The sequence below is a fragment of the Asterias rubens genome, chromosome 1 (genome assembly GCF_902459465.1).
Source record: "Asterias rubens chromosome 1, eAstRub1.3, whole genome shotgun sequence".
In the NCBI taxonomy this organism is placed as follows: domain Eukaryota; kingdom Metazoa; phylum Echinodermata; class Asteroidea; order Forcipulatida; family Asteriidae; genus Asterias; species Asterias rubens.
Genome location: NC_047062.1, coordinates 31,399,121 through 31,413,898, shown reverse-complemented (window position 1 = coordinate 31,413,898; position 14,778 = coordinate 31,399,121). Strand labels below are relative to the sequence as shown.

The 14,778-nt window shown below is 38.8% G+C and overlaps 1 protein-coding gene across 1 annotated transcript in view; it reads right to left on the bottom strand.

Moving 5' to 3' along the window:
* The window catches only part of LOC117296824 (ribosome-binding protein 1-like), a 51,518-nt gene extending 37,914 nt beyond the window's left edge, over positions 1 to 13,604 (bottom strand). Inside the window, exons 1-3 of the mRNA XM_033779896.1 lie at positions 13,529 to 13,604; positions 10,689 to 11,572; positions 426 to 580 (exon numbers count right to left, since the gene is read on the bottom strand). Coding sequence (XP_033635787.1) covers positions 426 to 580; positions 10,689 to 11,553 — 1,020 coding nt within the window. The 5' untranslated portion in view covers positions 11,554 to 11,572; positions 13,529 to 13,604. The remainder of the gene's footprint in view (positions 1 to 425; positions 581 to 10,688; positions 11,573 to 13,528) is intronic.
* Positions 13,605 to 14,778: the final 1,174 nt, after the last annotated feature.

Below are 14,778 nucleotides of genomic sequence, written 5' to 3'. Positions count from 1 at the left end.
GCCTGGAATTAACGGAGGCCAGGGAGGCCATGACTTCTGTTGCACTTGATCTTGACCTTGGTGCCCTTCAAAAGTTTCCCATAGACTTTAAGGTTTTCCAATGGAAGTGCCTCTTGCAAAATGAAAATGGCCTTGCCCTCTCAAAGATAAAATTCCACGCCTGGCACCCAGTACCACAAACATTTAAAAGATGTAAAGGCCTGTATTATTTGTGTTTGAAAGGGCAAGGGCACCAAGACAATTTCTACTTAAGGGTAAGGGCACCCTATGAGGAAATTGTAAATTTCTACTGTTAGAATTTCAAGGGCAACAAGACAATGACCAGGGGACAAGGAGGCGATCGCCTTCGTTGCCTCCGTGAAGTACCAGGCCTGGATGTAACAACTGCCTTGTGGATAAAGAAACCAAAGAATAGGAAGCAATACCTTGACCCAGTTTTCGGAAGTAGAGGCTGCTGCGGCAGATCCACCGTTCTTGTTTAGAAGTACTTCTACAAGTTGCTGGACTTCCTTGTTGGACAGAGACGCAGCCTTCAGCATTGCAGTCAGATTCTTGGCCTTCATGGCACCGGTGTCAACTGCTGTATGGAAACAAATCACGGATATTAAGTAAGAACGGAGTAGGATTACGTTCGTGTAGAAGTTGTGGTTCTGTGAGAAGAACCAGGGTTCTGGTTCCTAGAAGAACCAGCCGTTGATTTCACTTAACTCTTCGTTATTTAGGATTAATCTTAGAACTTACATGTAAGACAGGTTAAGTTCCTTTAAAACCACAGTGTAGGACGCATTGAACCCATCCCAAATTAGGATGAGTAACTCGTCCTAACTCGAGATAGGATTAATCCTAGCGTTTCGTGAAATTGGCTGCCGGGTTCTAGTTCTGAGAAGAACCAGGGTTGAGGTAATAGAAGAGGCTTGACATTTCCAAAAGTGTCATCTGCTCATCTTTTGCAGAAATAACTTGAGTTGTCACTGAAGTTTTGAGTGGTCTGATCAGTAAAAGAATTCAGATAAACAGGTAGAACATAAGGTAAGGCAGTAAAGCACAATACAGTATGACAAGGACCTTAGTTCTTTAACCCTAACCAACAAGGTGTCATCAAGGCAACTTGCTTAATGCATCCAAATACAACACAGTTTAAATGAAAAGGAATAACTTGCTGACCCCTTAGGGTTCTTGTGACACAACAATGCAAATTTTTGTCCATTGTGAATGTGTATGCAATCTCAAGGAACATTTGTAAAATACATTATGCTTTTAATAAAGGGAAAATTTCTTTACACAATAACTGTCCTTGCATACAATGCAAATTCTTCATATAAAGTGCAATCAAAGCAGTTGAAAAAGCGACTATTTATATATCTTTGTATACAAATGGTTACATGTAGTTTTTATTATGTTCATCACAAATTATGAAGAGGTTGTTCCGCATAGAGCGTGTGTACAACCCAACAAAGTATCCATGACAGACTAAACAAAAACCTTAGCTTTGTGTCACACAATGCAGGCACTATCACTATGCGCATTTTTATCTCATGAACATCCTGTTTGAAAAAAAACCAACTGGGTTAATGCGCTTGCCTCTATTAAATTACAGAAAACCATGTTATTTTAAGGAGATGTAATATTGTTAACATTGATCATTGATCTTGTTTCAGATTTATATGCAGGCGAGACATTGGATAGTGAAGCTGAAAGTAGACCAAGGAAATCTCAACATTTTTACTAAGAAGAAAAACGATCAAAATCTCTGTATGCAAATGTAGTTTAATCATAGAGCTATATATATTGACTAGAGCGCAAACACCCCGTTATACACGCACTAAAGTTTTGAAGCCATGTGGGCGCATCCATGTTTATGTACAAACCAATACAAAAGCTTGAAATTTTGTACGGCAATTGTACGGCTATTTGCATGATCGTGCGTCTGTTCTTTTTTATGTGCCATCGAAGCAAAAAATGCAGTAAATGTGAACGCACAATCTGCTGATCAGCGCACAAACTGCGAGCGTCATGTGCGTCATGATTAAAAGGCGCGTTTACTTTTTTTAGTACGGCAATCAAGTCGAAGTTGCGGTTTTCATAGCGCGGACGTACGCGAGTGGACAGCTGCGTACGTATACGCACACGCCGAATCTAAAAATAATCGCGGCAATGTGTGTTCTCTTAAAATTCCGAATTCACGCAACACACCAAACATGTCTGCGCCCAGGGTGGCTTCAAAACGCAGAGCAAGTTAGCGCTCTAGTCAATATATATAGCTCTATGAGTTTAATACATGTTGTTAAAAGCACAATACAAGGGGTTTATCAGGGTTTGCCTGTATCTCCTCCAGGACGTGTTAGTTTGTTATTTCACTAGTCCGCCAGCTTTTTCTCACATGATCATTGTTGTAGCCACGGTGGGCGGTGCTGGGCGGGCCCAGAACTACATTCCATTCAACATTTTCGCCCAGCACTCTGTGGTCAGAGCAAAATACACTGTGATGCCCGGCACAGACTTTCCCAGATTGCATTTCAGCAATGATGGCCCCATATCTTAACATGAACAATTTTGTTGATCTGTTGTATTTGATTCCATTGAAATGTTAGATTTATATTCCCATTGTGGGTACACAACACTGTCATCAAGGTTCAAATCCCAGTTTAAAAAACAGCAACAAATTTATAAAAATGAAGGCAGATCTCTTTAAAGACACTGGACACTATTTGTAATTGTCAAAGACTGGTCTTCACAGTTAGTGTATCTCAACATATGCGTAAAATAACAAACCTGTGCAAATTTGAGCTCAATCGGTCGTTGAAGTTGCGAGATAATAATGAAAGAAACAAAAAACCCTTGTCACACAAAGTTGTGTGCTTTCAGATGCTTGATTTCGAGACCTCAAATTCTAAATCTGAGGTCTCAAAATCAAATTCGTGGAAAATTACTTCTTTCTTGAAAACTACATTACTTCAGAGGGAGACATTTCTCACAATGTTTTATACTATCAACCTCTCCCCATTACTCGTTATCAAGTAAGGTTTAATGATAACAATTATTTTGAGTAATTACCAATAGCGTCCACTGCCTTTAACAGTTGATAATAAAATTCTGTATATCGAATGGCCTTTGCATGCATACATGTACATACTACATGTAGGCCCTAACCTACAATGCAAGTAACATACTGTAGGCCTACTCTTTACTCAAGTACTGTATACAGAACAACGCCTTTTCTTTTTTTCATTTTAATTTCATTCATGATCTATTCTTTTCTAACAAAATTGCCAACAATTACCATGGTGACCAAGGGTCGAATAATGCAAAAAAAAAAATAAAGAGAATACTGCACAAAAAAAACAAAAAAAGTACACAATTCAAATCATGAGGCGTTTGAGAAATACTGTAAAAGAATCACACTTTCTGATTAAAACAAAAATCTATTCTCAGTAGTTCTGATTTATTTATTTTGCATACATGTAGTGCAGGATGGATTTAAACGTTTGTATTCCTACAGCTCCGTTCTATCGTCACTGGGTGATGGACTTGAGCACAAAGCCACTACATGTGTATTATTATTATGAATCTCGCTCGGACATTATTCGCTCCGGATTTTTGATGATAGTTGATACTGTATCTCAAAAACATGATCACCTTTTCTTATCAAATTTTCAGATTTTCACATATAGGATTAAAACAAATGAACGGTTCCAAAAACCAGAGGTATCACTTTAAACCTTTCAGTCCGGTCAATTCCCTGTTGCTTAACAGAGCATACAGTCATTCACCCAATCCCATTACTTTTCAGCATGTTCAGCATAGCTCTCCAGGCTCATTTTCATAAATCGCAATAAGATTCATCCAAAGATAAAGTGTTAGTATTCACATTGTTGTTAGCAATAAAGATTGATTCGTAGCTTAGATCAATCTTTAAGTTCTTTGTGAGACCCAGACCAGGGTTGACATAAACATACTGTGTGTTAATGCTTATAATTAATTGCAGGTATCAATGTTAGTTGGACACTATTGGTAATTACTCAAATAATTATTAGAATAAAAACTTACTTGGTAACAAGCAATGGAGAGCTGTTGACAGTATAAAACAATGTGAGAAACAGCTCCTTCTGAAGTTAACATAGTTTTCGAGAAAGAAGTTATTTTGCACGAATTTGATTTCGAGACCTCAGAATTAGATTTTGAGGTCCCGAAATCAAGCATCTGAAAGCACACAACTTCGTGTGACAAGGGTGTTATTTTCTTCCATTATTATCTTGCAAATTTCGACAGCCAACTGAGTTCAAATTTTCACAGGTTTGTTATTTTATGCACATGTTGAGATACACCAAGTGAGAAGACTGGTCTTTGACAATTACCTATAGTGTCCAGTGTCTTTAAGATACAATACATGTATGCTGCAAATATTTTTAGGGCCGCCCTAATGTGTTATACATCTCATACATAAAAACATTTAAATTTCGTAGAATGCTTGCAACACTACATCACATTGATATCAAATCAAGGCTGTTGTATTCATTCGCATCCTCTTTTAAGTTCGTTTCACTATTTCTTAGAAGTGTCCGACTTCGGTGTTGAGCAACGCATAATACGGTAACTTACAACAGGTTGCAGGTTACACATAGGTTTACACACAGTCACAGAATAAAGGTTAGTAATACGCACCCCTTTCTGTACTATCGAGAGATATTCAAGGTTTTTATTTACTATGTCAAGATTAATTGTTGATGCCATTTGAGATGTGGGATTGTAATGGATTTGGTCTATTAGTCAAGCGAAGCCAGGAAAGGGTACAGTTAAAGTTCCAGAATGCCCCTTTGTGCATTAACACACACACCAAATATTCACATACAAACTTGACACACCTTGGAAGAGGGAAATGAATCTAGGCTCTGATGAATATCAAATATGGATATTTCAGATTAAAGGTAGGGCCATGAGTTGTTATTTGTCAACAGAAAATTTATTGAGAAAACTATCAAGAAATGTACAACAAAGGTCAAGGGAATGTTTCAACTGAAACAATGTCTACCATGTATTTGTACATGGCTACTTGGTGAGAAAACAGAGCAAAAAAAAACTGTTAGCGAGGTGACAGCGCCTGCCAACCGCATCTCTGGAATGGACACCAACCCAAAGAAATCTGAGAAACGATTCACGCATGAATCATTTCTCAGATTCAAATGCTCTTATTGATTTCTAATCAAAGGGGGCATTTCAGAAAAAAAAAAATTAATTTCACAGGATGTTTACTCAGGTCTGGAATTACACTAAGACCACAGAGCCCATGGCCTCGGTTGCCCTGGTCTTGTCCTTGGTGCCCCTTCAAAAGTTTCCTTCAGACGTAAAGGGAAGGTAAACGTTTGGTAATTACTCAAAACAAATATTAACTTAAAAACTGACTTGGTAACGAGCATTGGAGAGCTGTGGATAGTATAAAACATTGTGGGAAACGACTCCCTCTGAAGTAACGTAGTTTTTGAAAAAGAGGTAATTTCTCACTAAAGTACGTATTAAAAGACTTCTAGCTAGAAGTCTTTTATTCCTATCTGAATGCACACAAATTCGTCCAAAAAGGTTTTTTTTTTTATTTTTTCATCATTTTCTTGCAACTTCGATGACCAATTGAGCCCAACGTTTCACAGGCTTGTTATTTTATGCTTATGATGGGATACACCAAGTGAGAACACTGGTCTTTGACAATTACCAAACGTGTACAGTGCCTTAAAATAAAATAGAAGAACACCTTTCACATTACCACAGACTTACCCTCCCTTTATAAAGGGTTTAAGGGTACTTTTTGTGTGCTGTAGTTTTTGAGAAGCAAGTAAAACAATTTCGTCTTAGGAGACAAAAAACAGTACTGGTATTACACGACTCTCCTGAAAACATCGCTCTGTGATTTTTCCTTTTTTATTCTCAAAAACTAGACGACTAATGAAGCTGAAACTTCTATCAAGTAAATTCTATTACACATCTTTATAGCCTTCACAGTGAGTAGGGATCCATGTCATGGCAAACAAATTGATCTACAAAAGGTATCAAAACCCTTTAAACAATGTTCACACACCATTTTTAATGAAGCAAGTACAAGTACACCCTACTAGGAATACAACCGTTGAGTTAATAATCCTTTCCTCTCGCAGGAAGTTGCACCCCCAACCTGTATGACTCTTTGTAGAGTTTAGGAAGGACATGAACAGCTTGCTAACGACCCCTGTTGGTATCCCAGACAATGAGCCCAGGAAATGTTTGGATTAGTTTACAGCCAAAATTCCATTATTTCAACCCGAGACCTACATGTACTGGAGACTCTGCATGGCTTCTAGTGGTTCATGGAACTCAGTAGGTCACTAGGTGCTTCATGCAGAGTGTGGGAAGGACTACATGGTCAAGTAATCACCATGCAAGATGATCATAATCCAATCTATGTAGTTTTCTCTCACCCACCGTGCCCACCTCACTGTATTATGTTACTGTATTCTTAGAGCACTAACTCACCGATGGACTGTGATTTTAACATCATTTAACACTGTGTGCAGCAGTGCGATTTGATCAGACCTGATATTTCATCTTTGAGAGGGCAAGGCCATTTTCATTTTGAAAAGGGCACTTCCATTGTAAACTCTGCGGGGAATTCTTGTACATGTACCAAGGCCATGACCAGGGGCAACAGGGGCCATGGCCTCTTTGACCTCCAAGTTTTTCCAGGCCTGAAATTTTATGAAAATTCCTGAGAATGGCTTGCAGGCCTGGGGTCGATTAAAAACTTATGGCAACACACATAGTCTTAAAGTTAACTCATCCTAACTCGAGATAAGACCCAATAACCCCTTACAGATGGATTGCACTAAAGTGTCATCAACCGCCATATTTGATGATAAACAATGCAAAAATGCATACGTGTACGCGCTGCCCACAGCTCTTAGCCAATGATAGCCTTGCTCGCGTGCACATTTCATCAAATATGGCGGTCGATGACGCTTAGTGCAATCCATCTACGTGTATTCTAGACCCAGAACCTCTCAGATGATACTATAGCCTGAAAAATCACATGCCTGCGTGTGATGTTAAAATGTGAAAACCTGCTCTACACAAAGCCAGTGAATTTAATTGACAAGATCAAAATTCAGGCTGTGGTCATCAGTTCAGTGTCAGAAGAGTCGCAGTTAATAAATTGTTCAAATTGCTGAGATTTTTGGTGTGCAACCATGGAGGAAGGAAACAACCATGATGCAAAATATAACAGCATTACTCAACAGTGCTTTAGTTAAATCTAGATGTGGGTAAATGTGCTAAATTTTGTTCAGCTTGAACAGCTTTAAAAATTGAGCCCGGGGTTCAATTTCATGGGGCTGGACCCTGCATTATACATAAAATATATACTTGAAAGCACAGGATTCTACAAATTGTTTAGGCCATTTAAAGGAACACGTTGCCTTGGATCGGTCGAGTTGGTCTTTGAAAAGCGTTTGTAACCGTTTGTTATAGAATGCATATACATGTAATTAGAAAGATATTTTAAAAGAAGAATATAAGGATCCACACAGGTATCACTCGAAATTGCGTGGTTGTCCTTTTACCTCGTCGACAAACACGGTCGGCCATTTATGGGAGTAAATTTTTGACTCCCATAAATGGCCGACCGTGTTAGTTCGCAAAGTAATAGGAAAACCACGCAATTTCGAGGCAAATGTGTGTGGATCATTGTATTCTACTTTTTAAACATCTTTCTAACTATATGCATTTTATAACAAACGGTTACAAATGCTTTTCAAAGACCAACTCAACCGATCCAAGGCAACGAAGAATTCGCGAAAAATTCTTGGGTAAGTTATACATGAATACCATCAAACTGGGCCCTGTATGCTTCCATAGCAGGGTCATTGATTCTTTCTGAACACGTTGTAGCCATATGCTACACAGAACAGAAACATGTGTTCACGACATCTAGTACAGCATAATCACACTAATAATAAATTAAGTTTGAAATACAAACTTGTTCCTACCCTAGGAGGTTATGAATAAATTTCAATGAAATGAATAACTCAAATTATATTTTTTCATTTTGTAAAAGGCCTACATCCTAGATGCATTATTTTAGGTGGGGATTTTTAACTTCTGGAAGAATTGTATCCCGTCCCATCCTCTAGTTTTCAAGACACATTTCATTAAATTTGATGGTTAGGCTTTTTGTGCATGTTCATCGTATTGCCCCAATCAAAAACAATTGGGAGGTCTTTGGCAGTATTTCAGATGGAACCGTTCTCTACATGATTTGCACTACAACGCAATTATTGGGCTTTCTTGAAACAGGAATCAACCTTTATGTGGGACCACAGAATTACCAAAACGGATGTTTTTCTCCTCAATCAAGTCCTTCAAATCACATTGAGAGGTTTTCAAGGATTTTCAGACATCATATTTGGCACTGCTATGACTATGAGGACAATTTCAATTTGTATTTGAACTTTGCAAAGTGCACTATATAAAAGCACTGGGCACCACAGCAAGTTCTGTGGGTGCTGTGGGTTATGTCGGTATTTCGAGGCCTGGGTTAAAGGCAGTGGACACTATTGGTAATTACTCAAAATAATTATTAGCATAAAACCTCACTTGGTAACAAGTAATGGGGAGCTGTTGGTAGTATAAAACATTGTGAGAAAGGGCTCCTTCCGAAGTAGCATAAATTTCGAGAAAGAAGTAATTTTCCACGAATTTGATTTCGAGACCTCAGATTTAGAATTTGAGGTCTCGAAATCAAGCATCTGAATGCACACAACTTCGTGTGACAAGGGTGTTTTTTTCTTTCATAGTTATCTCGCAACTCCGACAACCAATTGAGCTCAAATTTTCACAGGTTTGTTATTTTATGTATGTTGAGATACACCAAGTGAGATGACTGGTCTTTGACAATTACCAATAGTGTCCATTGTCTTTAAGGTACATATGTACACCTAAACAAACATGCCAGACATTTGTATGATACAAGTTGAGACCAATACACACATACCGTAAACATTACTGTATACAACATTGTACGCACTTCCGCAATGAATTACAACCACAACAGGAAGCAAGCTGTTACACTCAACTGTTTTGTGTCCAGGTAAAATGCTTTGTGTAATATTTGCACAAGGTAACTAACTACATAAATGAAACGATACACCGATATTCGTTGTTTACTTATTTTTTAAAGAAGGAAGAAAGCATTGTAAAAACCATCTATTGGTAGAACTTTGACAAGTGGTTGAAAACAATGTAGCTTGCCCATAACTTGTTTAGTGACCAGCCAACATGACAAGGGATCGATTTCACAAGAGTCAGCACTAGTGCTATCTTGGGACTAGCCCTATTCAAAACTTAAGGCTAGTCCTTAGTTATGAGACTAGTCTAAAGCCCAGTTCATACTTCCTGCGAATGCGAATGCGAAGCGAATCTTGACGTCACAAATTCGCAACGAACAACGGAGCAGTTGAACTCTGCTCTACTCCCTTGCGAATAATTGCTGCGAATTCACGTCAAATTCACTTCGCATTCGCATTCGCAGGAAGTATGAACCGGGCTTAAGACTCTTTGTTAAATCCACCCAAGCTATCTTGTCATTTCACTAGTCAGTACATTGTAGTCCATATTTCAAATGGAACAAGGATGTTGTTCAACACTGAACTAGCCAGTCGGACCACTTGGAGTTAAGTATGACAGGTCCTCTAGTGTTTTAACTGGCATTTGGCCAGCGGACCACTGTTAGTATTCAGGGAGAACACTGCCATTTGATAATCAAATCATTTACAGAAGGGCTGTTCTATCATGTTTCACAGAGCCTGGTGTGGAAACAGGAATTATCCTTTGAAAATGGAACAACAAAACTAAAAATGCATGATCACAAATTGTATTAAAACAAACCATTCAATTAGTTTGAAGACAGTGCTTTGTCACGTAGTCTGTTTTTGTCTCCCTGTCTTGTATCAAAATACTAGGCTGATTATTCTATTTTTTAGTAGCAATATGGTGTGTATCACTGCTGGCTGAGTGCATTTATGCTACATGTACATATTAATAGTAGAGTTGACAAGACAGGCATTTATTCTATTTTCTTGCCTTTTTTATTTACACTCAAATTAATATTTGTAAAAAAAATGCCTGTGTTCAAATCAACAAAATGTTATCTTCAAAATGAGAAACCATTTGTTTGCCTATAATTGTTCAGTGACCATTACAGAACCAGTCATTTCACCAGTCTGCTGGCTTTTTCACTTGGCCATATTTCATATTAAATAAATAGGGATTTGTTTTCAACACTGAACAGCTGGTCAGATAACTTGGAAAGATTTTTGATTTGACTACTCCTTGTAGGCCCCCTACTTTATTAACTTTGCATTTGTTTAGCAGAATACAGTTAGGAAGATTATTTTCAAGTAGGCTTGAATCCTTGATTCTGATTGGTCGATCCATAGCAACAAGGAGTGTAATATAACCCTATTTTGCACAGCCGCTATCAAATCCTGCGTCTTGGGTGTTCTAACTGCGCATCAAGTTTGCTCGTGGAAAACATAGCACATCTGTATCAGCCTTGCTGGATATGGGAAGGAGAAGCGCTATATTTTTCCGTATTCAACTCGTGCTTGTGTGATAACTTATAATGTTGCAAAATGAAGGAAAATAGACAACAATCAGGACATTATATTTACCTGTGTCCCCTGCAGGTCCAGATCCTTTGTCACCCGATGCTGCCACACCTCGAGATCCCTTGCCCTTCGACTTCGCTGGAGAACTTGCCTCCTTCTTCAGTGGAACGCTCGTCTCCTTCTTTGCAGGTGGCGGGGCCGTCTGAGACACAGGAGCCTTCTGAGCGACAACCACAGCTTCCTTCTTCTGGACCTTCTCCTCAACTTGCTTTTGTTTCGGGGCAGGCTTTGGAGTGGACTTCTGAGTTGTTTTCGGTGAAGGGGTCTTGGCTGGTGGAGGAGCTGCTTTGGTATTTGCGGCAGCTGCCTTCTGGATTGGCGCTTCCTTCACCGGAGCCTCCTTAGGGGTCTCCTTCTGAGCTTTCTTAGCAGGTGCCTCCTTGACTGGAGCAGGGGCATTCTTAGCAGACTCTTTCGCCTTGGGTGGCTGCTGCTGCTGCTGTTGCTGCTGCTGCTGCTGCTGGGCTGCCTTTTGTTGCTTGCCCTGTTTGGGAGATTTAGCCTTCTGTTGTGGAGCAGGTGGTGGTGCTGCAGCTACTTGCTGCTCTACCTTCGGTTTGATTACCTCTTCCACTGGCTTGGGCTGAGGAGGAGATGGTGGCGGCGATTGGTTTGCGACATTATTCTCTCCCTTCTCTTTCTTCTTGCGTGTGAAAACTTGGCGACGTTTGTGCTTCTGATCACGCTGTTGTTGCTGCTGTTGCTGTTCTTTGCTGAGTTGTGCACGTTGTTCGGCAATAGCTTCCTCATAGGTCTTCTCCTTGAAGGTAAGGATGGAGATGATGTAGACAAGGGCTGACATGCCCAAGAAGCTAGCAAAGACAACAAGAGCCAAGACCTGGGGCTCGTACAAGTCAAGGGCAATCATTGTGGAATCGGATGTGCACCTGTATAAAGAAAGAACAAATTCCTTTTTGTTAGCCTATTTATCACAGAAATTTTACTAATTGTTCATTGGTCCAGGTTTTGAACTACTTTATAAATTGGTTTGTTCATTGGTCCAGGTTTTGAACTACTTTATAAATTGTTTGTGTTACCATGGATTTATTCACCCATTGTGTTACATCCCCATGTAGGTCAAGACCAGAGACAAACCTTCACAATGCTTAAATAACACATGAATAGCTTGGAATGCAAGACATACAATCACCAATTTCACGGTTCATGTTCATAACGACTCACATGACTTGTCTTATGGTCGATTAAACCCCGGTTCATACCTTCTGTGAATGCGAAGCGAATTGTGATGTCATGGCTGTTTTCCCAATGAATGTTTGACAGGAGTCGAATAGAGTTTAACTGTGGCGAATTATTTGTTTTGAACTTGTGACGTCAAAATTCGTATCGCATTCGCATCCGCATTCGCAGGAAGTATGAACTGGGCTTAGAACAACTGGCTTGTTTTGTTGGTGTATTTTTTCAAGAAGAATCTCCAGCAAGACTTTCTACTTTTATCACATTGGCTGTTTGATGTTTATTACTTTTAATGCATGCTGATAATACACACTATCCTATGGCAATCATCTACCCTAGTCTCTGCTCAAGCCTTAGACTATGTCGTCCTTCTCCCGAGGCAAAACATTTTCTCAGACCAAATCCATGCACGTGCTTACAAGTGATCTTTGTTGATGTTCTTTGCGTAATGGCAACACTAACAACAGTGACTAGAACAAGACTCAAAACTTAACGAGTCTAGCCCTGAATGAGAAGCTGGTGCATGCACAGTATCAGCTTGCAAATAAACGTCATAACATTACGCCAAATCAACCAGCACTACTACTACTTTTAGTGTACCAGTTTTATTTTATTTCCCTTTTTTAAAGATTCCTATCATAAGTATCAATTAGAGGCAGTGGACACTATTGGTAATTACTCAAAATAATTATTATCATCAAACCTTTCTTGATTACGAGTAATGGGGAGAGGTTGATAGTATAAACCATTGTGAGAAACGGCTCCCTCTGAAGTATTAACATAGTTTTCGAGAAAGAGTAATTTTCGAGAAAGAGTAATTTTCCACGAATTTTATTTCGAGACCTCAAATTTAGATGAGGTCTCGAATTAACTTGCATCTAAAAGCACACAACTTCGTGTGACAAGGTTTTCTTTTCTTTCTTTATTATCTTGCAACTTCGACGACCAATTGAGCTCAAATTTTCACAGGTTTGTTATTTTATGTATATGTTGAGATACACCAAGTGAGAAGACTGGTCTTTGACAACTACCAATAGTGTCCACTGTCTTTAATTTGTCACTATATAGTAATGGTTTTGACACTTTGAGGTTAATTTTAAGTCCCCCTACCCTAGCCCTGTCAACCTGAATATTTGGAAATGAAGAAAGAAAGATACTTTGTTGACCTTTATTATATAATAAAATAAAATAAGGGGGAATTTGGCTGGATAACAAGTGGCTTACAGTTACACTTACTTTGTCTTTGTTTTGTCTTAAAATAATGGACTGAAGTATTAACAATTAACTGTAGGCCCTACCAACAGTTACACTAACAGTAAACAAAATTGAATGTTTTGATAACAAGAAACCGTATGGTCATGACAGTAATGGCCGCCATTCGGTTCCGTGGCAAGTGGTAGCGTGTGTGGTCGCTGAATGACTCGACCCACACGACACGTCCACAAGAAAGCATTATGCAGCAGCAGGCTAGGCGGACATCGTGTGTGGACGGGTTTTATCATTTTTAACTTTTATATAAAATAAGTAACGCTAGTTTTTTATCCATTTTATACACTTTTCGATTGATACAATTGTTATTTAGCAGGACCGTTCCTCAAATTACAATCTTTACAATATAACCTTTCATAGAAATTCTTAATTAAAATTACCTTTTACTGCAGAGACCACAAAATCTGACAAGATTTTTAGAGTTGAAAGATCCACTTCGCTCTCTCAAATTGAGCTCTCCCGTGTACACGCCTACCGGGAATCTAACGGCTTCTGTGATTGGCCAGTGTATGCGAGCTCGGTGGCTCTAAATCTTCTCGTTAATACCTATACACCTCAAAATAAACTTTAGTTGTTTCAATAAAATCAACACAAAAATCAAACAAATTGCATTCAAATATTTTTTATTTACTCTAGCAAAACCATTAATTTAAATGTGTAATTATTGTACATGTACTCTTATTTATAAGGTAATGTGCACAAACAAAAGTAAAAGAACGGGGGAGGAACAAACCAAACCAGCACAGCCATTTGCCAACCTGGCATTTAATTTAGACGGATAGCTGGTATCATAGCGTTTCAATATACCTGACATCACAATGTAAGTTCGGTGAAAAGGAAGTCAGGGTAACATACTTCACACGCACAGAAGCATGCGCAGCTGCTGCGCGTGTCGTGTGTACTGGTCATCCACAGTTCAATTATGTAAATCAATGGTAATTTTGCACCAATTTATGGCTGTTTTCTGCATAATAAAAAACAGATAAAAAAATAAGTGTCAAATTTACAAATATATAGAGTAATACATTTTTCTGCTGCCTCTATCCAATATGGTTTGTAAACGGTCTAGTTGTGTAGGCGGGTTTGTTTAAGGTAAAGGGTTGGGTGTGTGCCAAAAATTATGGATTATCAACAAGAAAATTAAAAAATTTCGGCTGTTTGGGTTACGCTGGGGGGGGGGGGGGGGTCCTGTGACTCTTGGTTGTTGAAGGGCCAGCAGGTTGATTTGCTCAACATTATACTAAGATTAACTAAAATGTACTAGTTTCTTTTACCAGTTTGATTTCATTTTATTGTGATACCTTTGGTAATAACAGTACTGTTTTCCTGATGGATGGATGAAACCGCTCCTCCTGAAGTTTTTGTAATGTTTTTTAACTTCAAAGAAAAATAAATAAATTTAAAAGCTTTTAGATTATTACAATTTTACATCGCACAAGTTTGTTGATAAGACGTGTTTGTGCCATAATAGTCTTTAAATTTCACGGGTGTAACCATGAAATGGTGTTCCCTTAAAACAAAAAACCGATCGGGAGGGGGGGGGGGTAGTTTGGCTATGCAAATTAACGTTTCTGAATGCACGTGGTTTGGACTCTGTCACTTGCTCAAGCCGCAAATTTCATGTGAGGTG